The sequence below is a fragment of the Schistocerca serialis genome, chromosome 6 (assembly GCF_023864345.2).
Source record: "Schistocerca serialis cubense isolate TAMUIC-IGC-003099 chromosome 6, iqSchSeri2.2, whole genome shotgun sequence".
In the NCBI taxonomy this organism is placed as follows: domain Eukaryota; kingdom Metazoa; phylum Arthropoda; class Insecta; order Orthoptera; family Acrididae; genus Schistocerca; species Schistocerca serialis.
Window position 1 is genome coordinate 96,074,133 of NC_064643.1, and position 24,683 is coordinate 96,098,815.

General features: G+C 39.4%; 2 protein-coding genes across 2 annotated transcripts; one reads left to right on the top strand and one right to left on the bottom strand.

Annotated features, from left to right (window-relative positions):
* The first annotated feature begins 1,241 nt into the window (after positions 1-1,241).
* On the top strand, positions 1,242-2,178 carry LOC126484658 (uncharacterized). Its single transcript, XM_050108249.1, has 2 exons — positions 1,242-1,810; positions 2,082-2,178. Exons 1-2 carry the CDS (start codon positions 1,242-1,244, stop codon positions 2,176-2,178), a joined length of 666 nt encoding a protein of 221 aa, XP_049964206.1.
* Positions 2,179-4,334: 2,156 nt separating this feature from the next.
* On the bottom strand, positions 4,335-21,563 carry LOC126483847 (adenylate kinase isoenzyme 6). The gene is made up of 4 exons (XM_050107062.1): positions 21,381-21,563; positions 21,151-21,302; positions 16,762-16,907; positions 4,335-5,084 (listed from the first exon to the last, which is right to left on the bottom strand). Exons 1-4 carry the CDS (start codon positions 21,421-21,423, stop codon positions 4,901-4,903), a joined length of 525 nt encoding a protein of 174 aa, XP_049963019.1. The 5' UTR covers positions 21,424-21,563; the 3' UTR covers positions 4,335-4,900.
* Between the last annotated feature and the right edge of the window lie 3,120 nt (positions 21,564-24,683).

A 24,683-nucleotide genomic window follows, 5' to 3' on the forward strand; every position in this document is an offset into this window, starting at 1 on the left:
AGACTTTGCCGTGCTTATTTTGGTCATGGTGAACCTGGAGTCTTCCACTGCGAAGACAGCACTTTGGGTTCAGGATCATGCCCATATACTCATTATTCGTCACCTGTAATTACCCTAGCTGACAAGCCTGGGTCATTTTCAGTCTGATTAATCAGTTCTTGGCACACTTCAAGTCAAGTGACACTTGACAAGACTTTGGAATGAATTCTGCGGACACTCAATGCATGTTCAGATCTTCAGTTAAAATTGACTGTACTGCATAGAAACTTAATTTAAGTTCATCAGCAATGTCCCTAATTGCAAGTCTACGATCAGAGTGCACTAAGTCGTGAATTTCCACAACATTTTCATTCGTTTTTTAGGTGGAACTGTGGTTCATCTTCAAATGATTTGTGGCCATTTTTAAATTTGTTGAACCTGACAAAAACATTTGACTGGTTCATACAATTATCGCCAAAAGCTGTTTTTAATAGTTCATAAGTGTCCGAAGCTGATTTCCCTATTTTAAAACAAAATTTCACACAAACTCATTGCTCCATTTTGATGTCCGTTTTCATACAGAATCCGGCAACAAGCCCTAACAGACCCACACTCAACCAGCTGCCACAACAAACTGAATAAAGGAAACAGTTTCCTGTCAGAGGACGTTCAAGGACAAGGCAATGACTCATTCTCCACCCTCCGTGTACCTGCCCACCAAACCAATAAGTAGTAGCAGATCCAATCTTAAAACTTTCCAATCACACCTCGTTAGGGCATTTGATTATTTCAATGGTGTCATATTTTTCACTGTTGCATCCAAGGCTGCCGAGCAAGAACACAAGCTTCTCGAAAACTGATAGTACAGCCACATTCCTGGTGATGTTCAGCTATAGCTGACTTTGTGCTCTGTCCAGTTGTACGTAACATTCACGCTCCAATATGTGAACGCTAAGGGGGTCTCTTGGTTTCACCATCACTAACTATGCTGCATTCACACTGAAGTTTGTAGATGCCTGAAATGTGGAGGGCATACATGGGATCCTTAGTGGGCCAAAACAAATCTCAGATTTTGTGGCCACTCTGGAATATGGGTTTGATTCCTCCGTGACGCAGAACCTTGCCGACACCTCCCACAGCAAAGAGGCAAGCCCTACTCACGACTTCTAGAATAAATTTGTTCAGCTAAGAGTCTCATGTCGAAAATTCCAGTGCCACCAAAAATATTTTGAGTACTGACGGTTCACAAAGATCGCTGTTCTATGGGACCTGTTGTCAATGGGGTCAACTTGTCCACATATTACCTGGAAAAATGCCTGGCCCACAAATTACATAGCCTGGTTGGCCACACAAGGTATTTGCTAAGGATTCTATGCATTTCAACCAGTTCACAGCAAGTAATAGCTACGGATCTCACAGTTAGCTTTGATGTAAAATCATTGTTTACCAGCGTGCCTTTAGCTGAAACCATCAATATCCTACAAGAACAAATACTGCCAGACATCTGCGACCTGGTGTGGTTGTGCTCGTCTTCAACATATTTTAGTTGGCAGGGAAAATTTTATGAGCAGATAGATGGAATGGTAATGGCCTCCCCCCTTTCACATGTAGTGGCTGACATATTCCTGAGAGCTTTCAAACAGATCGTGCTAAATTCCATGCCACTGCACCCACACTACTGGCTGCAGTACGAAGACTCCACATTTGTCATATGGTCAACTGGAGAAATAGAACTACACAGGTTTTATGAGCAACTTAACATCTTACACAGAACATACAGTTCAAACAAGAAATGGAAAGCCATGAAGCTATTCCTTTTCTTGATGCAAAAGTATTTAGACATCAGATAACCGAAATAAACCAGTATATATGGGAAGACATTCAACAGCGCCCAACAGTTAACCACCCTGAAGAGGACTGCAGCAGGTCAGTCAAAATTTCGGCAATTGCTTTAGTATTTTATGACGATGCAGCCCAATACACAAAATTATTTTATTCAAAATGACACTGGTTGTGGAAGCCTACTTACGTTCACAACAATGAACAGTTCAATGCCCTTAACAGTCTTCCAGAATCATCCTAAATTTCTCTAACTTTTCCAGTGAACAAAATTTTACTGAGAATTCCAGCTCTGCTATCTTGATTTATCAAAGAAAAATTATTGCTGCAGTTTTCAATCCTACTTCTAGTCTACATTAATTGCAGCTGTTGAGAAATCATTCCAAAATCAGATTAAGAAGTTGTCTGTAAATATGGAGTATTGAAGGGGCTCCTGGCTGGACACTATACCATAAATTGCTTTTGAACCTTTCAGAAACCACACTGATGGTGATGGGACAACTTTATGGGTTCAAAGATCTACACCAAAAGCACTTTATCTGGCTTTCCCATTGTATTACAAATCATAGATGAAGCATGTTCTAACTCCCATATATTCAAGGGATGGCTGTACTCTTTAGTGTCATTGCAGCTAAATTCACTGTACTCTCTGTGGTAATCCGTAAAGCTTTATCTGTGCTATAGCTTCCAGTGCAGTAACCAGACCTCTGCTCAGATTTGGGCGCTGCACTGCAATGGTACAATTATATCATACAAAAATATAAATAATTTATTTCAATTCTCAGTATAAAAATTACAAAAAGAAAGAATAAATTAAGCAATGGAAATTCCAGATAGGAATATCAACAATGTAGGAAAAGACAGACTGCCACCTGCCGGAGAGGGGGGGGGGGGATTACTAAAATTGGCTGTCTGGATTAAGGAGACCTAATAAACACGTCTCCAGGATGACAGACTAGCAACATTTGAAATCGAACCTCACAAAACTTGTTTGTAATGTGGGAAATACAAAATAATATGAGAAAACATAACATAGTATAACACATTATCGCGCACACACACACACACACACACACACACACACACACACACACACACACACGTCTGCTTGTGTCTGTTATGTGCAGATGGATATATGTGTGTGTATGTGTGTGTGTGTGTGTGTGTGTGTGTCCCTTTTTCCCCCCAAGGTAAGTCTTTCCGCTCCCAGGATTTGAATGACTCCTTACCCTCTCCCTTAAAACCCACATCCTTTCGTCTTTCCCTCTCCTTCCCTCTTTCCTAATGAAGCAACCTTGGGTTGCAAAAGCTTGAAGTGTGTGTTTGTGTTTGTTATTGTTTCTATCAACGTACCAACGCTTTCGTTTGGTAAGTTACAGAATCTCTCTCTCTCTCTCTCTCTCTCTCTCTCTCTAGACACAAGTGTTATGGGCCACTGAAGAATGTTCATAAACAAACGAAGTGAAACACATCTAGCAAAAAAAAAAAAAAAAAAAAAAAGTAAACTGCCTTTGATTTAGTTGGAACAATGGAAAACGGGGAGAAATGACTGTATGTTATTTGATGCAGACCACTGAATCAAGAATCAAGATACACATTGCTTTTAAGATGGAAATTCAAACCAACAGCTCCAGTTTGTTGCAAACCATGTGCAGAGATCGAATAACAGGGAATACATAAAATTGAAGAAATTTAAGTTCTATTCCCTCATCTAGAAAAAATATTTTTTTTAAGTAATTTTTTTTTTTCATGTCTACCTTGAATGTGATAAACTGTGGAGAGAGATGTTTCTTCAAAACACTTAGATTGTATTTTTGATCACATTTCACACATCACAAATTTTTAGTGAGTGGAGATGGAATCCAGCGCATATTGAGTTATCCTTCACTTGAATCACACTACTATAGCCAGAAGTATCTCAATTCCAGCCTGAATATTACTTCAATGTACAAGGTGTCAAATGTTCTGCATGTAATTCACTAGCAGAGGAGGAGAAGCAGCTGACACAAAAAGATCATGAAACTCATTTATAGGTCTCTCAGATATAGTGTGTGATTCTATTCACTCTAATATATAGAAGAAATGGAAGTATTTGCCACAGTATCTCCCTGAAGATGGGCACAAATCATTGAAAGGTGAGGAGGAATCCTCTTATTTTCATCAGCCACTCTGCACTGAAGATGATGTTCCTCAACTTTATGGGTTACCAGATGGTCAGCTACAAACTCTACACTATGCTGTGTACCCCACTATGACAGATACAAACCTCACTCTTTTATAAGACAGAATTTTGATGGAGCCATTACTGGAGTTGCCTTGAAAATAAAGGAAACACCTATGGCATACATATATGTGCCCAAAGTACACACGGAGAAACATCAGATTGCAACAGTGAAAACTGAATATTTGCTCACACTCAAAAGGGAATATGGCAAACATTACCATGGTCTGTTGAGTGATGGAACCATGCATGAAGCATTGCCTGAAAGACACACTGAAGAGGGCTCTGATGCAGATTAAAATGTTTATGCGGATTCAATTTATTGTTTACAGTATACTGATCAAAACTTCGTTTTACATACGTGAAAATCAAGTAAATGTTTTTAATGCCAGAATGACGTATGCACAATTCTCTCTCTTCCCCCTTCCCCTCAGGGGAGGGTGCACTATTATGACTATCATAGCTGAACATTTATAAGTTTAGTACCAATACAAGACATAAAATGATTCTTTTATCTCCCACACTTGGTTTTATGGCTCTTTAAAACACAGAATCGGTTCTTCAAAAGGTTACTGCAATATTATAAACTGTTTAAAATTTGTCAATATACAATACTTTCTCACAATAGTTAATCATAATAATCACTGTATTTCACGTCAACAGAATGAAACAGAGCACAGAATATAACAGAACAACTTGAGAGCATAACACTGGAACTACACTGAAATGGCTTGCATTACACGTCCTGGCAGAGTATGCACTGGCACTTTAAATATTGTCATCATAGTACCACTATAATACACTGATCTTACTGTTCCAACACATTCAAAATGATAGTGTCAGTACATCATAGTTTTACTTTCAACTGTTTCTCCAGTGTTCCAGCCACTGCAAGATCTTTTCTACATTGTTCTCCATGTCATCAGCACTATTACTTGGCAATGCATGCACAATGTCTTCTTTGTAGGAACCCAATGCTTCATCCAGTATTGTTTGAAATATTTCACACTGTATATTGTCTTCCAGTTTCTTTCCACTGTATCCACTAGAACATGACAAAACAAGCCATCTTAGCCACAATATGGTTTGAAAACATTGTTAAGTGACACATACCTACAATTAAATACCTTTTGTGTTTGTATATAACTATGATGAAAATTTGAGGACATAATCGCAAATAAAAATTAGGCACACATATAAATGGCATAAATATGCTACTTAAAGCTCAAAAGTCATAAAAAAATAGAGGTTCCCTGGACACAGGACAGAGTCCCTAAGAATCACAATAAATAAATGGTTACTGAAAAACAAGTTTGGCTTAAGATTACTAATGGGCATCCAAAAGCTGCACTACTACAGCATCAGACTTGTGATGAAATCGATCCATTTCTGGCCAATGTCACAGTGTTCACAGATGGCTGTGCAGATGGCTGCATCTAGTGACTGAGGCTGCTGCACCCTTATCTTTCGAACAGTTTATGGGGACACATTCTGGATGCCAACCCTGGCCACTGGCTACCTGTGATTGCCAAGTTTTTGCTGCTTTCAATGAACACTTTGCAGTTACTGAGTGACTACATCAAACACTGGTGAGTATGCTTTAATAAAATGAACACCATGGACCTAATTTCATGTAAGGTGAGACAAGAAGATTTCACTCTATTCCATGAAACCAAATTTAAATTGTTGATTTGACAGAAACATGGTAAGCATTTGACGACAAGAAGAAAATCAAAGATACAGTGGCTCATTATGCACGTAAAAAAAGCGTATTCTTACACTGGACACAAAACTAGGACTTAAAACTTGATAAAGTTGGACAACGTAATACTGCTGCCTGTGGGTGCATGCAGGGATGTGATGGTGACAGGATAGGGCTGTTACGTGCAGCATCGGGAGGCTGTGCTGGGAGGAGGGGAGCAGAGGTGAATAACTGACTAGTAAGACAGATGTGAAAGTTACAGCATCTTGTCAGCAAAGACATTTTATCTTTCAAAATTTCCAAAGATGGCACTCTTCCTTACTGATATGAAGCCAAAGTACAGTGCAGTGAGTGCCATGTGCTGTATCATGCTACTAGTGCAAGCGAGTGTTAGTGTTCCAAGTGTGGTGTCACATTGTGTGTGCGCTCGAATCAGTTGCCAACTGTACCAGCATGGGCCTGCTGCTGGAGGCCACCTGTAATAGGCGTGCGCGCAGCACAGTCTGTGCCCCGTCGTCTGCCGATGACCCACTATAGACACACACACACACACACACACACACACACACACAGCACTGCTGACTGATGGTCTCTCTGTTCTTTCAGTTTGTACCACTCACATCAGTCGTTCTGTTTCTTGTTACATGTGGAGTCGCGAGAGGCTTATTTCTGTTACTGTTCAGAGGTTTATGAAAAATGACATATTTGTATTACTTGGATTGGATTTGTGTATTACTTGGTTACTAAACGATTGGCGACAAATTTGGAATGATTTCCGTATAGTCTTTATGTGCAGTTTCATCAGGTTTAGTCATTATGGATGCTGTACTACTGGCCATGATTGAATAGCTTTCTTCAGCAGTGACCACTTTGTCAGCTTCCATTAAAAGACAAGGTACTGTTCTACCAGTTTCTCCATCTACTTTTCCTCCGTATGATGATTCAGTCAAGGATTGGGAAGCTTCCTTTACAAGAACTGGCAGCTCTTACTTTGATCACATGTACAGCTGATTGTCCAACTACCATCGCAAACAAACATCTATCATAGTAGAGCGAGTTGAACTCTACCAATGCCACAAAAAAACCAAACCAGTCACACAGGGCCTGGCTGAACTTCACAGCCTTAGCTGCAAGTGTCGATTAGTTACTGATGCCTGTAATGGCTCTCATGCAGACTATGATGTGCAACACAATTACCAGTTTAGCTCCAGACAAGGAAGTGTGCCAGAAGGGTTTACACTATGAAAAACCTAATTGGCAAAGTTTTGCAAACAGAATAATGTTTTGAAGTTTCTTGGCAGTGGGCGACCAAACTGAATCGTGGGGTCATGTGGCAGTCGTGTCACAAGATGTGCCCACTACCACAACAGATAGCTTGCACAAAGAAGCGGTAGTGGTGACAGTAAACATGCAGGCCCAGCGACGGGCAAGGCCAGCCCAAGCATCTGCAACCGCCACAGCACCAGCAACAACGTTCTTCCATTTTCATCTTGTCCTTTTTGTTTTGTCCAGCAAAAACATTTGGCGTGCCCTAGGCTACTTGTAATGCCTGTCAGAAGAAAGGCCACATCGCCTTCGTGCCATTTTCCAAACGTTGCTCAGGATATGGATGTGGCCGTGAACTATGTCTCTAATGCTTGTGACTTCTCCCAAGTTGCATGTTTTTTACCAAGTGCTCCAGCTACAGACCAACATGGGTGCTCCAGACCAAGATGAGTGCTGCAGTGACATTATTGAATTTTCAAACCTATGAGAGTTTAGGCTCGCTGTCTTTGATACCGGTCATGCAGAAGCTGATCAGTTATACCAAAAAGAACATTGCACTGTTGGGGCAATTTTCGGCATCTGCCTCTTACAAGTCAGTGGTTTGTTCCATTACACTTTTGGTGTAAAGACTATAAAATCATATTTAATCAACATTTGGGAAACAATAACAATGCAACAAATGTTTTTTAATCCTAAATACGAAAGCTTAAAACTTCTTGGCAGAGCCAAGAAATATCAAGTTCTAAAGCACGCTGGGAATTATGCTGCAAGGAAGTTTCCACAACTCAAATATAACGAGTAGATCACATCTAACATTCCTGCAAAGGAACAGAAACTTTATGGTTTTTATTGGTGAATCTGAAGATTTGTTGGAGGAAGAATCCGCAAGAGACACTGGCATTTCCAAAGAGGAAATTTTGAAATATATCAACAGCAAACTCTAATTTGTGGAAGACTGCAACCCGATAGCCTGGTGGTGTGGTGTAAAACGTAGATATATCTCTTTCAAAACTGGTATGCTTTATACAGGGTGTTTATAACTTAATTATATAAAACTAACTTTTAATTGTGAAAAAGGTAAATAACTTGCAAAAATGTTTGATACAGCACTGACTGCAGTATATCTTCCAAGTTTTATTTACAATGTTCAATATAGCTACCTTTCGTAGCATGACGAATGTCCCACCTGTAATCAATTTCAAGGCAAATCCTACAAAGCAAATCTTTATGTGTAGATGGTGGCAACTGCTTGTGTTTTCCAACGTTGCAGCTCATTGATGTTTCCCATAAGTGGAAGAATAAACACGCCATCTTTAATTGTCTCAGAACTGTAGTAGTGGATTTGGTTTCAAGAAAGCTAAACAACATTGTGCACACTCTGCACTGTTATACAACTCAATGATGACTGTTGGAGTAAATCATTTGTGCATACCACCTACCTAGCAGGTATGTTGGAAACTAACAGTGTTGGGAAAGGGGGGCGGGGAGAGGGGGAATGACTAAAACTTTAAGATTTACTCCATTCAGTGCTGTATCAAACAATTTTCACAATTGAAGGTTACTTTTGTATAAATAATTTATAAAGATCCTGAACATTATATTTCAGCATCCACTGCACCGTCTGAGAGGAGCTCTGTATTGCCAGACAAATTAGTGCAGACTGACAATATTATCTTCCTGTAGGGTAAAGTGCCCTAGAGGTTCCCGCATAACCATAATGGATTTTGATGAAATATTGCATGAACAACTGCACATATTTCCAAGGAACATTGTTAAAGTTTCATGATCAACCAGTATGTAGAATTGAATACATACAGATTTAATTCTGGTTTAAGGTATAGCATACTTAGTATTAGCAAAGTTTACTGCTAATGTGGAACATAAGTGTACACATGAAAAATCATATAAATGTGTTGGTATGGTCCATAGTGGCTAAACCACTGTTGGTTCGGTTTTAAATAAGAAAACAAGCATTCCCATCACCATAGGGACCTGCCCGATAGTTGTGCAACAGCAGCAATGGGTTACTTTTTTTTTTTTTTTTTTTTTTACCACAGGTTCTCAAACCTCATGAGCGTTTCTTTACACAGGATCCCGAGTTCATGATCCACTTCTATAAGAGACATCAGAGTTAACTTGAATACCAGCGGAATATGGGCTGATTTTCAGTGCACTTCCACTTTGTCGTTCTTCTTTAGGGCCTTGTATGCTTGCACGGCAAAACCAAATATAGTTTGCAGAAAAGTCTTTTTGTAAAAGTGAGCCAAATCAGACATTTTTGAAGAGAATAAAAACAGCTATTTGACTCTGTATTGCTGCCTTAACAGATATATGACATGTTAAAAATGGTTCTAAGTACTATGGGACTTAACATCTGAGGTCATCAGCCCCCAGACTTAGAATTAATTAAGCCTAACTAACCTAAGGTCATCACACACATCAACGCCCGAGGCAGGATTCGAACCTGTGACCGCAGTAGCAGCGCGGTTCCGGACTGAGGCGCCTAGAACCGCTGGGCCACAGCAGCTGGCACATGTTAATGACCTAATAACTGTTAGTTCTGTACTTGATGACAGAAAGGCAAAGTCTAGATAGTACAGAAGACAAATACAGTAATAAAGTCACATGGCGGTTTATTCTCTTAAAAAATATTGCCTGACTGTGGGTCAACATCATCGACGACATTTCTGGCCTCTTTAGAAAAATCATCAATTTAGCCCTGAATTTGTAAATCCTTGGCAAGCAGTAGGAGAATGAAATTTTATATGCAAAAACTTTGTACTGATAAGTTACTACATGCCAAGTATCGAGGGCATCTCGCAATTACTTCGAGAGATATAAAACGTTGAATTTCACTTTTTTTTCGAACATCTATGTTTTGGTCAACTTTACTTCAAATTATCCACATGCAAATTGCTCAGGACACCTTTTTTTATTATTTTGCTGAAGAGTGCAAAAAGTTGTACAAATAAGGGGAACAAAAAAAGAAATAAGAAATGAAAGATAGTGAAAGACTGTTCTGATATCGACTGAATGTGCAAAACACATTTCCAACAACATCCTAGACATGTTCCCAAAGGGAGGGCAAAAAGGATAGCAAGAGGATAGACATGCAGCACAGAAGGGAAAAGATGCTGCAAAGGCTGGGGCCCTATGGTAACCAAGCGCAAACCCACGAGCAGCTAGCTCCCTGGGGGTTTCGCAAAATGTATTTCAGTAATTGTGGTGTAGTCAATAGGCATAGTGCTGGCACTTGCTATTGACACCTCAAAGATGCTCTTCACTCTCAGAGCGTCACTGGCCACATCAATGAGGCGAAAGTAGCAAGACATGCCCACAGAAGTGGGCCTGTCTTCAAACAGACCAACACATGGACATTTGGATAGTTCTATGCCAGACCACAATCCAGTTAATGCCTAGTCCACAGTTAGCAGAAGAGTACCCTGTCTGGCAAAAACCAAGTTAAAGACAAACAGTTAGTCTCTTCAAGTTAATCAGCAAATCCTTGCTTGTGTCTGTGAACTTCGCCTTTGAACAGTGCTATGAGAAAGAGTTTCTACTGAACAGTACTTCAAGTTGTATTCCCAACAACAGCCTACATCACAAGTGTTAGACTGGTTATATCAATATCTATAAATGTACTTACACTCTGACCCATAGTCACGGCAAAGAAAAAGTTTTATAACCAGGTTGTATACACAGACATGAAAAAAAAGAATGCCCCAGATTTCCTGGTTTAAAATGCACATTTATCCTGCATATTTTTATATTATGATACCCTGCAAATTTTCATCTTATGAAAGTATAAATTCGAATTCCACCAAACATAGCATGTTAGTTTCCGAAGCACTGAAATCAAGACTGCAATACACTTTTTTATGCCAATCATAGCTCACAAAACATCGTATCACCCTCCAATGACAGCAGATATTTAGAACTTAGGACACGTCATTTAGTTAGCCAATAGCAACATCATTGTTATGTAGCATAAACATAAAAATAGGAAAGTTAATAGTTTGAATTAATGTACACAGGGAATCCACAAGAAAAGCTAAGCTTTCACGTATAATATTGGTCTTTTTTGCACGTGTTATACTTTAAGATACCTCACACAAATGTGCCAGTAAAATTTCAAATGATGACATTAATGTCTGGTCCTCTGAGCTCGAAATTTTTCTAAGTGGCTCGTCCTCAAAGCGTTAAGTTTTAAATTAGAGTCAAATGCTTTGTGATTTAAGAAATTCACTGTCCATTCTCACAATAACATAATTTAATCTTGCATAAAAGTAAATTTACTTTGAAAGTAATGCTTTTCAAAGCACCATTCGCAATATTTTCCTGCAAACTGTTAAGAAATAGCTTCATTTCAGCAGTTGCTAGAGTGTACCAGAAAACAGGCGTTACTGCGCATGGGCAGCTACAATGATAGAGGAAGCCTGTACGTTCATACACATATAGCAATAAGAGATCTTACATTACATCATAAAAGAAATAGGATATTAAAGGAAACTCTAAGGACATTAGAATTTTGTAAACCATTTTAAAATGCATAATTCAGCTTAAAGTGCACATTCATATGTCCAGATTCACAATGAATTAGGCTGCAACCTGATATTTAGCTTCTCAGTGCAATTTTGAGATGCATATTTTCTTGGAGTACCAGTACTGTATTATCTCATGTTTGGTTCTTTAGTATGGCATAATGCCACACATGCCAGAAGATGAAAATGTGCACTTGAAATTCTGTGTACAGTTTAAACTAGCCAACAATGAGAAATGAAACAGTTTCTGATAAACTGACTGCCTCTGCAGAAAAGATGAACAAAAGTGACATTTATTTAGAAAACTGACAAAAATAACTCCATTATTCTGCACGGCAATCAATGCTCGACTGCCAAAAACGTGTAAATAAAATAAAATCAGAAAACTGAAATATTTTAGCCTTCCACAATTATACAAATGTATTTAAATTTCCTTGATAGCTCCTGGCAACAGGAATCCATTTTGTTTTCATTTGACATGAGAACTGTGAACAAATAAGAAACAGCAAAATCACTAAACATAAACATCGGTCATGTGGAGACTACCAACACCCCACTAATCTGCACACATGCGAATCTGGCTACTTGGACATGCCAGAAAAAATTTTCTGGATCACATCTGGATGCTTGTTGCTACTGCTGATACAGCTAACAGCCAGGATCGGGAGAAGGTACTGGTCACATGCAACTCACAGGGCGTATACGTGGACAAGGAAAAAAAATTCCCGTAATTTTCCCGGATCTCCTGGTTAAAAATACATTTTCTCCCGGGTGAAAATACACTTTTTCCGTGTTAAGTGACAGTATACTTTCCCTCGGAACTGTAAAACTTATCCTTTGAAGGAATATGGTTTTATACAGCAGCGTACAATTTCCCAGCACTTTAGCAAACGAAACTCAGGGGGGAAAAGCACGTTTTGGAAAGATCTTTGACGTGCACCAACATGTACGCTGAATATTTTCGTATTAGGAAAGTATAAACTCGAATTCCACCAACAGGAAAAGTTAATGGTTTAAATTAACATACATAGTATCATTAGAAGAAAAGCAAAGCTTTCGCATATAATATTTGTAAGATTAATAAGCTACAAGAGAAGCTAAGCTTTCACATATAATGTTGATCTGTTTAGCGCATGTTACACTTTAAGATATATCACACAAATACGCCAGTAAAATTTTTGATACCGACATAAATCTCTGATCTTCTGGGCTTGAAATTCTTCTAAATGGCTCGTCATCAAAGAGCTGATTTTTAAAAGAGAGCAAACGCTCTGTGATTTAAGAAATTCATCGTACTCTCTCGCACATAGTTCATCTTGCGTAAAAGGAAATTTACTTTGAAAATAACGCTTTTAGGACAACAATTTGCAATATTTTCCCGAGACCTGTTAGAAATAGATTCATTTCAGCAGTTGCCAGATAAGAGGCGTCACCGAGCGTGCACAGCTACGGTGACATAGGAAGCCCACATGTTCGTACGTGTAAAACATTAAAAGATCTTACATTATCTCATAAAAGAAATACGACATCAGAGGATACTCAAAGAGCATCGGAATTTCATGAACCATACTAAAATGCGTAGTTCGCCTTGCAGTGGCCATTCGTATGTCCAGATTCCTAACGACGTAGGCCTTGACCTGATATGAAGCTTTCAATGTAGTTTTCAGGACGTAAATTTTCTTGGAGTACCAGTACTGTATTATCTCATGTTTTGTTATTTATTATGGCATAATGCCATATGTGCTAGAAGATGAAAACCTGCACTTGAAATGCAGCGAACAGATGAAATTAGTCAATAGTGTGGAATTAAACACTTCGTTTCAAATAAATAGACTGCCTCAGCAGGAAAGCTTAATAAAAGCCAAATTTCTTTAGCAAACCGACAAAAATAACTTTATTGTTGTGCAAGGCCATTAATGCTTGACTGTCAGAAAGGTGGAAATAAAATAAAATCTGAAACTAGTAACATATTTTAGCCTTCCGTAATTATGTGAATGTATTTTAATTCGCTTGATAACTCCCAGCCACAGAAATCCGTCTTGTTTTCATTTGACGTGAGAGCAGTAAACGAAGAGGAAACACAAAAATCACTAAATGTAAACACGGGTCACTTGGAGTCTCGGTTCAGATACCCCGGTTTGCCGTCACCCCCCACTAGATCCGGACCTGCTGCACACGCTTGAATCAGGCGGCTTGGGCGCGCCAATAAAATTTCTCCGGGTACCATGTGGCTGGTTGTTGCTACTGCTACTTACTCAGCCAACGGCCACATTTCTGTAGCCAGAAGAGGGATAAGATACTACTCATACATGACTCAACTGCGCGTGTGCATGAGCCCACTCGTAACTGATTAAATGAGTTTAATGTAAACAGTTACGTCGTCGCGCTCATCGGAGGCAATTTGTTGTTATGAAGCATTGCATAGTCTTCCGAAAGCCTTTAACACATTTTTCTGTTCATAGACGCTTGTATGGGCACTGTGATGTTATATATGGCGCATTTCCTTTGCAATTTAAGTTTTATTTTCGTTTTTTTCTCTCGTTCATGTTTTAATGCTGCAGTATAATTCTGCAGTAGTAGGACACAGTAACATCCTTTGTTACAGTATCGGTTCTTACCAGTCAAAACTACAAAAATTTAACTGAAAACTAAAACAACGAAAAATTCCCGGAATTCTAAAAAATTCCCGGGCTTTTCCCGGATCTCCCGGGTCGTATACACCCTGAACTCAACTCTGCACACACACATAAGCCTGCTGTCAACTGCTCAAATGAACTTAATGTAAACACTTGTGATGTCACACTCGTTGGAAGCAGTTTGTTATTATGAAGTATTCCACTGTCTTTGTCCTAAAGCCTTTGACGCATTTTGCTGTTGGCAAATACTTTTATGTGCACTGTGTTTTGTTGTTGTAAATGGCAAATTTCCTTTGTAACTTCAGTTTTTCTAGTTTTAAGTTTTATTGTTGTGACACAGTTCTGCAGTAGCAGGATACAAAAAAATTCTTGGTTAGAATGTCAGCTCTTATACCAGCCAAATTACAAAAATGTAACTGAAGATTCAAACAATGAAAAATTCCTGGGTTTTTCCCAGTTTTCTCTCAGATGAAACAATTCCTGAGTTTTCCTCGGTTGTCTCTGAGTGTATACACCCAGACAACAAAAGGTAAGTGTTCATTTTAACTGTACATATATTTCAATTCTTACATTTTATGCGTGCAATGATCATATCATTTACCACCTGTTTGGAATTCATTTGTGACAATCCGTCACAACAATAATTGACAGTATGTTATTACTTGCCAACCATATCAGTAATGTGGCAGGCCATGTGATATTACAATATAGTTATCTAAATTATGAATCCTGTGCATAAAATGTTAAACATTTGGCATAAAATTTCATCTCGTCAAATTGATTTCTACGTAAATAATGAACAAATTCACTTTGTGCCACACTCTTATGAAAATAGGGGAAATAATAATAATAATGAATGTTTAAATTTAATGTATCACTGAAAATGTCGAGCCTTGATTCAATCAAATGAGTACAGAGTTCAGAAGCTGACAATTCGGGCCAGGTACAAGTCTTTTGCCACAGCAGCAGCAGATTAAATTGCTTTACTAAACTGCAGATGCAGATAAAGAGTCCTGCAGATAGCATTTTTCTTGCCCACACAGACCTCTACTTTTGACTATAGTAAAGTCGGCGAAAGATGATCTCCGGCTGATGCAGTGGACATGGCAAGGCCGCTTTGGGCGTCTACTTCCACCAATCATGTAACACGATAAGACAAGCAAACTGACCTCAAAGAATTTTTTAGCTGTTTGTCTGTGCTTTTTGAAAGGATTACAACAAATTCTTTGATGACTTTCAAAAACTTTTAAGTAACAGTATCTGTGATGTCTACATATTGCAGCACTTTCTTGATCTTCTGGAAAGCTTACACTGGATCGCAGCAATATCTAATCTCCCTGGTCTTTGCTCAGCTCTTCGATTTTTTGTAGTGTTTTTACTAAGGTACAGATTGTCAAATGACATGGTGTTTTTAGCAATTTTCCAACATTGCATGAATTCACATTTTCCCTCACAGCTAACTGAGCACTAATTCACTTAAAACATACTTCACACAAGCGGAAAGAAGGTTTCAAACATGCTGCTGCTGCCTATGAACACTTTTTTATCACTGTGAGCAGGTGATTGGCTGAACACACAAATCACACATGTTATAGTCTTTAAAAAATTACTGAATTGTCAAATGAAAGGAAATACATTTTCACACAAAGTTAACTTGCCTGCATAGAATGCGTTAAACTTAAATGTGCTAATTTGATACCCCTGCATCTGAGGCAGTGAGTGGATGAACTTACTTTAAACGACCCTTTTCTATCACAACAAAAAGAATTTTGATTCCCAGCAAGTTGGAGAAATGTGATATAAGCATTTTTCCACATTCATAATTTTTCTGAAATTGAAGACTGACATACATTAACATTTAAAAACATTTTTCTTTGTACTTTACTGCTTCAATAACTGAACCAAAAGCTTCATAAATATCTATATAAATGCCTATAACTCAGATAAGTACCATTTTGCATTGACATTCTTGCAGAACTCAGTTATCAGAATACCATTACATGTAAAATTTGATATAAAATAAAGTTGTAGTCTGAGACCTAAAAGGTTTTGCAGAAGTTTCTATGTTATAAGTATCGGCAAATGTGCAAAGTTTTGTGAAAATCTAAGACAGAGGGTAACAAATCCTTGAATTATTGTGTTTTGATGTTTAATGCCCCTGACTTAACTATAACTGGTGAAAATGAAATTTAGGTGAGCATATTATGTAATCAGGTGAATGGATGGTAAATGGACAGAGGAAACTCTTTACTCAATTTCAAAAGATGAAAAGATCATGATGATGACCTAATGGAAGGTATGTACATGACAACAGAGAACAGGTGGGTAGAGATGAATCCATTAATGCTGCCAGCAGTAGATGTGAAATACCCAATTAAAATTAATTTGTGTGTTTCTAGTTGCAGTTACACGCCATATCTTTCAAAGATACTCTTCTTCACTGTAGTGTGTAGTAATCTCAATGGCTTAAGAGATTATTCTGCTTTTCATGAGTCATCATTGACCACTACTCAGCATTTATATATAGAAATCAGGACATAAAAAAGAGAACTAACTTTCTTTCTGCTGCATACTTACCGCTGGACCAAACGATCATATAGAACAGTGTTGTCTGTTCTCAATACAAATACTATGTCAAACCATCTTTCTGGGAAGAAATCACAACTATGATAGTCCACAATTTTTCCACCTTCTGCCATTTTATCTTCCATTTCATCCAGCACCTAATAAAGAAATAAAGATGTTACTTATCAATGTAGAAGTTCACAGAAGAAGGAAAAAAAAAAAAAAAAAAAAAAAAAAAGACAAAAGTAGTATGATGAATTAGAGGTTCAAAATTTTTAGTAACACGTGTCTGCTCTAATATACAGTTGGTAACACATGGTGTTCCCGAAGTTCACCGTTACGGTGCATTTACACCTGTGTGCCTCTGCCTCATTGCCTTTCGCCTATGTTTGCCTCATGTACAGGAAGAAGCACATATGTTTGTGCACCCCTCTTTTTCGACACGTGTGCACACGTGATCCATTTAGGCCTAGACAAAACTACATACAATGTTCCAGTGATCAAGATGTATGCTCTGCCAACAGCAACTGTCACTGCAGCCGGTAATTTCGAAACAAAGACAAAATCGTAGAAAGAAGCTCTCATACTGAGATAGTTAACACCTTTTGCATAATCCAAATGTGAGTGTGGTGGAAGATGTTTAATAACTGTACTCATTATTTTGAAGTAATAAATCATCTTGTTGGGCCATGGATAGTAAAGGAAAATACAAAATACAGAAGTGCTATACCAGTGGGGACATGTTTAACTTTATTCAAACTCGCACAGAAGGCGAGCGACTGTTATCTGAATACTTAGCAGTTCTTTTGTAATCGTTAGTATGAAACCCATATTGCGTGTGCACTGAGCATATGTAGGTAATTCATGAGTGGAGACTATATAAGTCTTGTCTAGCGTTTTACACCAAATCTTAATTTGAGATACATAGTATGCTGTGATCTCGTGCTCTTTGACAGTCAATCAGTGAACAGTGGGTAGTGCTAGTGCCTGCATGACACTTGCAGGGTCAACACGCAGCACTATACATGGGGAGAACTGTGAAACATGCACTTTTTTTCATGATGCAGCCGAAGGCAAAACTCCAAGGGCCAAGAGAATGTACCATGAATGTTTCCCTGCATACAGATGTCCACATTGTCAGACATTTACTGCAGACCATGCTCGACTTGGAAATACCAGCACAGTGATGGTATGCAGAGCTGATGCAGGCAGACTAAGGACAGTGCATACACATAATATTGAGGTAGAAGTACTGTTACACTTTGAGAACAATCCAGAGGCAAGTGCACGAAGAATTGCTGCTGTGCTTGGTATTCAGCATAGCTCAGTATGGGATGTGTTGTGTGAACAGCTGCTTCATCCTTATCGTCTACAAACCCATGTATTGCAGTTGTGCAACGTCATCAGAGACGTTCTGCAGTAAATATGTGGGGTGGTATCATGGGCGACTACTTATTTGGGCCTTACATGTTAACTGGTCAGCTCAGGTTGGCAAGGTATAAGAGTGTTGTTTGAAGCTCACAGGCCGACATTATAGGGGAAATACGGAAGCGTCCGATCTAACCCGTCGGCTTTGACCCATGACGTCACAAATATAGCGGAAACGACAATTCCAATATGGCGGATATAGAAACGTTGCATACGTATCACAAAGACGAAAACACATAGAAAAACAACACACACAAAGGTTTCACAAGAACAATCTGCTAACATTGATAGCAAACAAAGATAATAATAAACAAGTGGTACTCAAGGCCAGGCAGGGGGGAGCGCTGCGCCCCCTCCTGACCCCCCCCCCCCCCCCCGCCAAAAAAAAACTCCCAACCTAACCTCGTATTCAGGGCTACGCTACAGATCAATCAAAAGATAAAAAAAAGAAACAAATAAAAAAAAGAAAAAACAATATTGATTCATTAGACATAACGAGTAGCGACAAAACTCCGCGCCGTGATGACGTCACACACCACAACACCCTCACGTCACGGGTCAAAGCCGACGCGTGAGATCGGATGTTTCTGTTGACCCATTATAGGATGTGGTTTCAGCATGATGGGGGGCCAGTGCACTTTGCAGAACCAGTCTAAGCAGTAATAAGCAGAACTTTTGGCAATCAGTGGATCGGCTGGGGAGAACATGCAAAATGACCTGCAAGATCCCCATTAGATTTCTTTCTCTGAAAGATGAAGTGTATTCTACCCCTGTTGACCTGGAAGCACATTTGGTTGGAAGAATTCTTACAGCAGCCACACAAATACAGATCATATCAACAGGGGGCCCCTCACCTCAAAATTGGCTCTGCACTGGGGTTAATGGTACTCACTTTGAACATATATTGTAACACATTAGTCACAAAAAATAAATAAATAAAATATAAATAAAAAAACCAGTTTTAGTCTCAATCTAACACAATAACCACCAGCATACTCAGTATTCAAGCAATATTTCGAACATGTGGTTGCTTTACAAAACATATTTGTTTTTATCACTATCATCATCCCTGTTTGGGCACTAAATTTTTGAACATCCCATATAAGATCCAATGGCAGCAAAAAAGACTAGAACTCTGCTGAGGACGTTGACATACAAACTGGTACCAGCGACAACAATTTGTTGCTGTGTTACCCCCACTTTTAACCAAAATCTACTATAGATCCATCAAACAAAAAAAAAAAAAAAAACTGTTCACTGCTTAGAAGTAAGCATAGCTCACACCCATCTACAATAAGGGTAGCAGAAGTGACACACAAAACTACTGTTCAATATCCTTGATATCCATTTGTTGTAGAATCTCAGAACACAGTCTCAACTGAAATGTAATCAGGTACCTCAAACATAATGACCTCCATCTCAAACAGAATGGATTCTGAAAACATCAGTCATGCGAAACTGAACTACTTTTCTCACATCGCATCCTGAAAGCGGTGGAGCAAGGCACTCAGGTAGATGTTTAGTTCTATTTTGCTTCCTAAAAGCATTTGCCTCGGTACCATACTTATCAAAAGTACGATCACATGGAGCATCCAGTGAACATTGCGACTGGACTGAGAATTTCCTGGTAGGGAGGACATATGTTGTCTCGAATGGAGTAATTGACACAAGAAGGAGGAGACTTCAAGTGTGACCCTGGCAAGATGGGACCCTTGCTTTTCATGTTGTATATTAATGAAGTTTCAGAAATTATCATCACTAGCAATGTCAGAATTATCAAAGATGATGCAGTCATCTATTAGGAAGTTGGAAATAACTGCAAAAAAATACTTCAAATTGGTGCAAAGATTGGAAACTTACTTTAAAAGCACAGAAATGTCAAACTGTACATTTCACAAATGGGAAAAACATAGTAACTGATGGATGCAGAATCAATGAATCTGTTAACTCTCTCAAATACTTAGGATATGAAGTGGAACAATCACAGTCAGTCACATGTAAAGCCCTGAAAGACTTCAGTCGATTGGTAGAATATTAGGAGAAATGCAATTAATCTACAAATAACACTGCTTACAATATACTCATACAATATATCCTTGAATACTGTTAAAGTGTGAGGGAACCATACCAAATAGGACGAACAGGGGATATCGATGTATACGAAGTAGGGCTGCATCAATGGTCATATGTTTGTTTGACCCATGGGAGAATGCCACAGAGAGGCTGAGAAACCTGTACTAGCAATCACTTTGAGGACGGAGACTATACGATGAAAATCTGCTACGAATGTATAAAGAACTAACTTCAAGTCTTGAATCATGGACAACAAACCCTTACATAGCTCTCACAGGGATCGCGAAGACAAGATTTGACTAATTACAGTACAATGAAAGATACCTTTTGCATTGCACTTCCCAGTGTTTGCAGAGTATGGGTGTAGATGCAACTGGTGCTAGACTGTTGACAATAACATAATACAGGCACCTATGTATTCTGACACTAGACCTATCAAGGGAAATTCTGTTGAACTGTAGAGCAATTATAATATGCTAATGCATTCCTGTACAGCTTTATATACACACCAACATATTCGCTGATCATAAAGCTTCATAGTCAGATAATGAATACCTAGGCATCCATTTATTAATTCAAGCATGTTGTCAAAACTTACTCTAGGTAGCGTGTTACAAGACATGTTCTTCAATGTGCAATAATTCAAACTGGTGTAAACATGATACAAAAATAGCTGACAGTGACAACCGAAACCGATAATATGCGAAATCTGACAATAAATTACAAAACAAAAAATTTCATAGCGAGCCAAATAAAGCGAACTCCACGCAGCGACATCATAAAATGTTTTCCAAAGATTTGTTCGTTAATTGCTTTTTTCAATAACAACCAAAACACAAACTGAAGTTAAATTGCATTGTTCAACTCACTTCGCGTTGTTTTTTCTCTTTTGAAACTCACCCTCTCTTCGTCGAGTATTGGACATCCATATACTTCGTCAAAACCATCAAAGCATTCAAATTCCTTCGCAATATTACCTACGTCCAACCATTCAAAACCAGTGCGTTCCTGCAATTGTTGGCAAAGTGTTGACTTTCCAACACCAGGAGTCCCTGTTACAAACAAAACAAACTGTGTAGTGTTCCTAAAAGAGGTCAGTTTTGCTAATATAAGAAAACAGTGACACATACCAGTGACAAGTATATTAGGCATAGCTCTCTTTTCATTAGCCATAGTAATTATCTTTTCGAAGATTTATTGCTATTTCCCTCCAGAACACAAATGTGTCCACATAGAGACACATGTACTAAAACTACATAAAAACAAATCCTCTGTTACGTCACGAAACACGTGCGTGAAACCAATGCAAAGATAGTATAATTAATATACAGATTACTAGAGATAGTGATTGTTCCATGCATAAGGACTTTTTCCTAGCCATTTTGTTAGCCATGTGCAGATTACGAAGACGCGGAAATACGTAGTCGTTATTTTCAATGGAAATTTACCACCCAACGGTCTGTCTGCATGAATGTCTGCTCAAGCCGCTACGTGTCGTGTGTAAACCTGGAATTGGTTGGTTGAAAAAAATCGCTAAAATCTGTGAGTATCAACGGTATTTGGGCAGATAAATCGGGGCGTGTGAACAGAAAAGGCCGCAAACCTGAAGCACGAAACGTGCCTCTCGTATATAAGCTAATTGTGCGCCGACGATTTTAAAGTGGCAAATACACGTCAGTGGTCTAGAAAGTTAATATGCTGAAATGTTTTGGAGTCATACATGTTTTCGGAACATTAAGAGCAAGGAATACATTTTTTAACAGAGAAAATATGAGTGGTGCACACTACGCCAAACAGGAAATCGCTAATAATAAGAATAAAATTTGTTGCGGACAGTTTAGTGCAAAGGGCTAAGCAAAATAACGAAATCATAATACAGTACGTGATTCCTAACAAGGGCGAATTAGAGTTGAACTGTAGAATGTACTATCACAATACTAGAACTTCCCAGATATTCTATGAATCCATAACGGAGGTTTACATTCTGCAGTAAAAGTTTATAACTGGTTGCTGGTTGACTTCAGGCAGAGAACTGAAACACCCATCTCACAAATAAATTAAACTATAGTTAATTAACCACACCTCTAACTTCTTAGAATATACTGACTTGCAAATGGGTAATTTCCAAGAAGCGTTGCTTATCGAACGCGCAGGCGACGACCAATATACACTGATGGAAAAAAAATCGCAACACTAAAAAATTATTAACGTAGAGTAATGAAATTTCGGAAATACGTTTGTCTACATAATATATTTAAGTGACTAACTTTGCAAGATCACAGGTTAATGCAAGTGCGAGATAAGACACTGCAAACATGAAATGCTGGTGCATTAATAACCGGTGAAAACGCCAGAACTGGATTCAAGCATGCAAATGTGAATGTATTGCCTTGTAGTGGTGCCGGATGTCAGTTTCTGGGATGGAGTTCCATGCCTGTTGCACTAGGTTGGAGAATAAAGGGACAGTTTATGCCGCTTGTGAATGACACTGGAGTTGTAATCCGATGGTGCCCTTTATGTACTCAACTGTAGACATATTGGTGATCGAGCAGACTGATGCAACATGCCGAAACTGCGTAGACCATGTTGAGTTACAACAGCGTTATGTGAGCGAGCTTTCACCCTGTGGAATGAAGCTTCCAGGCAGATTAAAACTGTGTGCCGGACCGAGACCCGAAATCAGGACCTTTGCCTTTCGTGAGCAAGTGCTCTACCAAATAAGCTACCCAAGCATGACTCACGCCCTGTCCTCACAGCTTTACTTCCGCCAGTACTTCGTCTCCTACCTTCCGAACTTCACAGAAGCACTCCTGCGAAACTTGCAGAACTAGCGCTCCTGGAAGAAAGTATATTGCAGAGACATGGCTTTGCCACAGCCTGGGGGATGGTTCCAGAATGAGATTCTCACTCTGCAGCGGAGTGTGCGCTGATATGAAATTTCGTGACAGATTAAAACTGTGTGCGGGACCGAGGCTCGAACTTGGAACCTTTGCCTTTCGCGAGCAAGTGCTCTACCAACTGAGCTACCCAAGCACGACTCACGCCCTGTCCTCACAGCTTTACTTCCACCAGTCCCTCGGCCCCTACCTTCCAAACTTCACAGAAGCTCTCCTGCGAAACTTACAGCACTAGCACTCCTGGAAGAAATAATATTGCAGAGACATGGCTTTGCCTCAGCCTGGGGTATGTTTCCAGAATGAGGTTTTCACTCTGCAGTGGATTGTGCACTGATATGAAACTTCCTTGTAGATTAAAACGGTATGCTGGTCCGAGACTCGAAGTTTGGAAAGTAGGAGACGATGTACTAGCGGAAGTAAAGCTGTGAAGATGGGGCGTGAGTGGGTGCTTGGGTAGGACGGTTGGTAGAGCATTTGCCCACCAAAGGCATACGTCCCAAGTTCGAGTCTCGGTCTGGCACACAGTTTTAATCGCCTTAAAAGCGTTCTTGATTAACATCAACTCACCACATCCAATCTCAAAGGTAAACAACCTCACGACCGACACATTGTATGTTTAAAGCAAATCTGATTTGCATCCCCATCCATCTTAAGCGACATGCACAAAGTTGAATATACATCATCTTTTAGATGTAGGAGCACACTTACCAACTTTCGTTTACGTCACACAGTTCCTTTCTGGTGATGTGATTTTTTTATCTGTCAGTGTATATCGAACAACGAAATACATAGAACGACGAAATACATCGAAAGCAAGGTGGCGGAAGATATGAAAAGAGCTTAGTGCATTGACAAGTGAACCCAATCACGAACCCGCCCGGCGGATTATTGTCGAAGTCCGGTGTGCCGGCCAGTCTGTGGATGGTTTTTAAGGCGGTTTTCCACATGCCTCGGCGAATGCGGGCTGGTTCCCCTTATTTCGCTTCAGTTATACTATGTCGGCGGTTGCTGCGCAAACACTTTCTCCACGTACACATACACCATAATTCTCTATCACGCAAACATTGGGACTACACTCGCCTGGTGTGAGACACTCCCGGAGGGGGGGGGGGGGGGAGGGGGTCCACTATGGGCCAAACTGCACAATAACCCAATAACCCTGGGTTCGGTGTGGGGCGGCGGTCGGGTGAGTGGACTGCTGTCGCCTGTTGTGGGGTTGTGAACCACTGAGGGCTACAGCGGGGACAAAGCCTCTCCATCGTTTCTAGGTCCCTCGTTCCATACAATACAATACAAATCCGCTGCAGTCTCGAATTCCAATACTTTTTCTGTGTAGTTTACAGTCTTGTTTCGACGTCTGTTGGGGATATGGAAGGCAACGAACATCAATTTCAGGAACTGTGTGAATTGGAATGGAGACAGTTGTGTGAAACTTGGTAAGGAAGGTGTCAGTGCTGATTTCCCATTTCATTTGTGTTGTATGCAGTGTCATAGAAGGTCACTTCTAGGGAGAAACACGTGGTTTAATATTGTAAG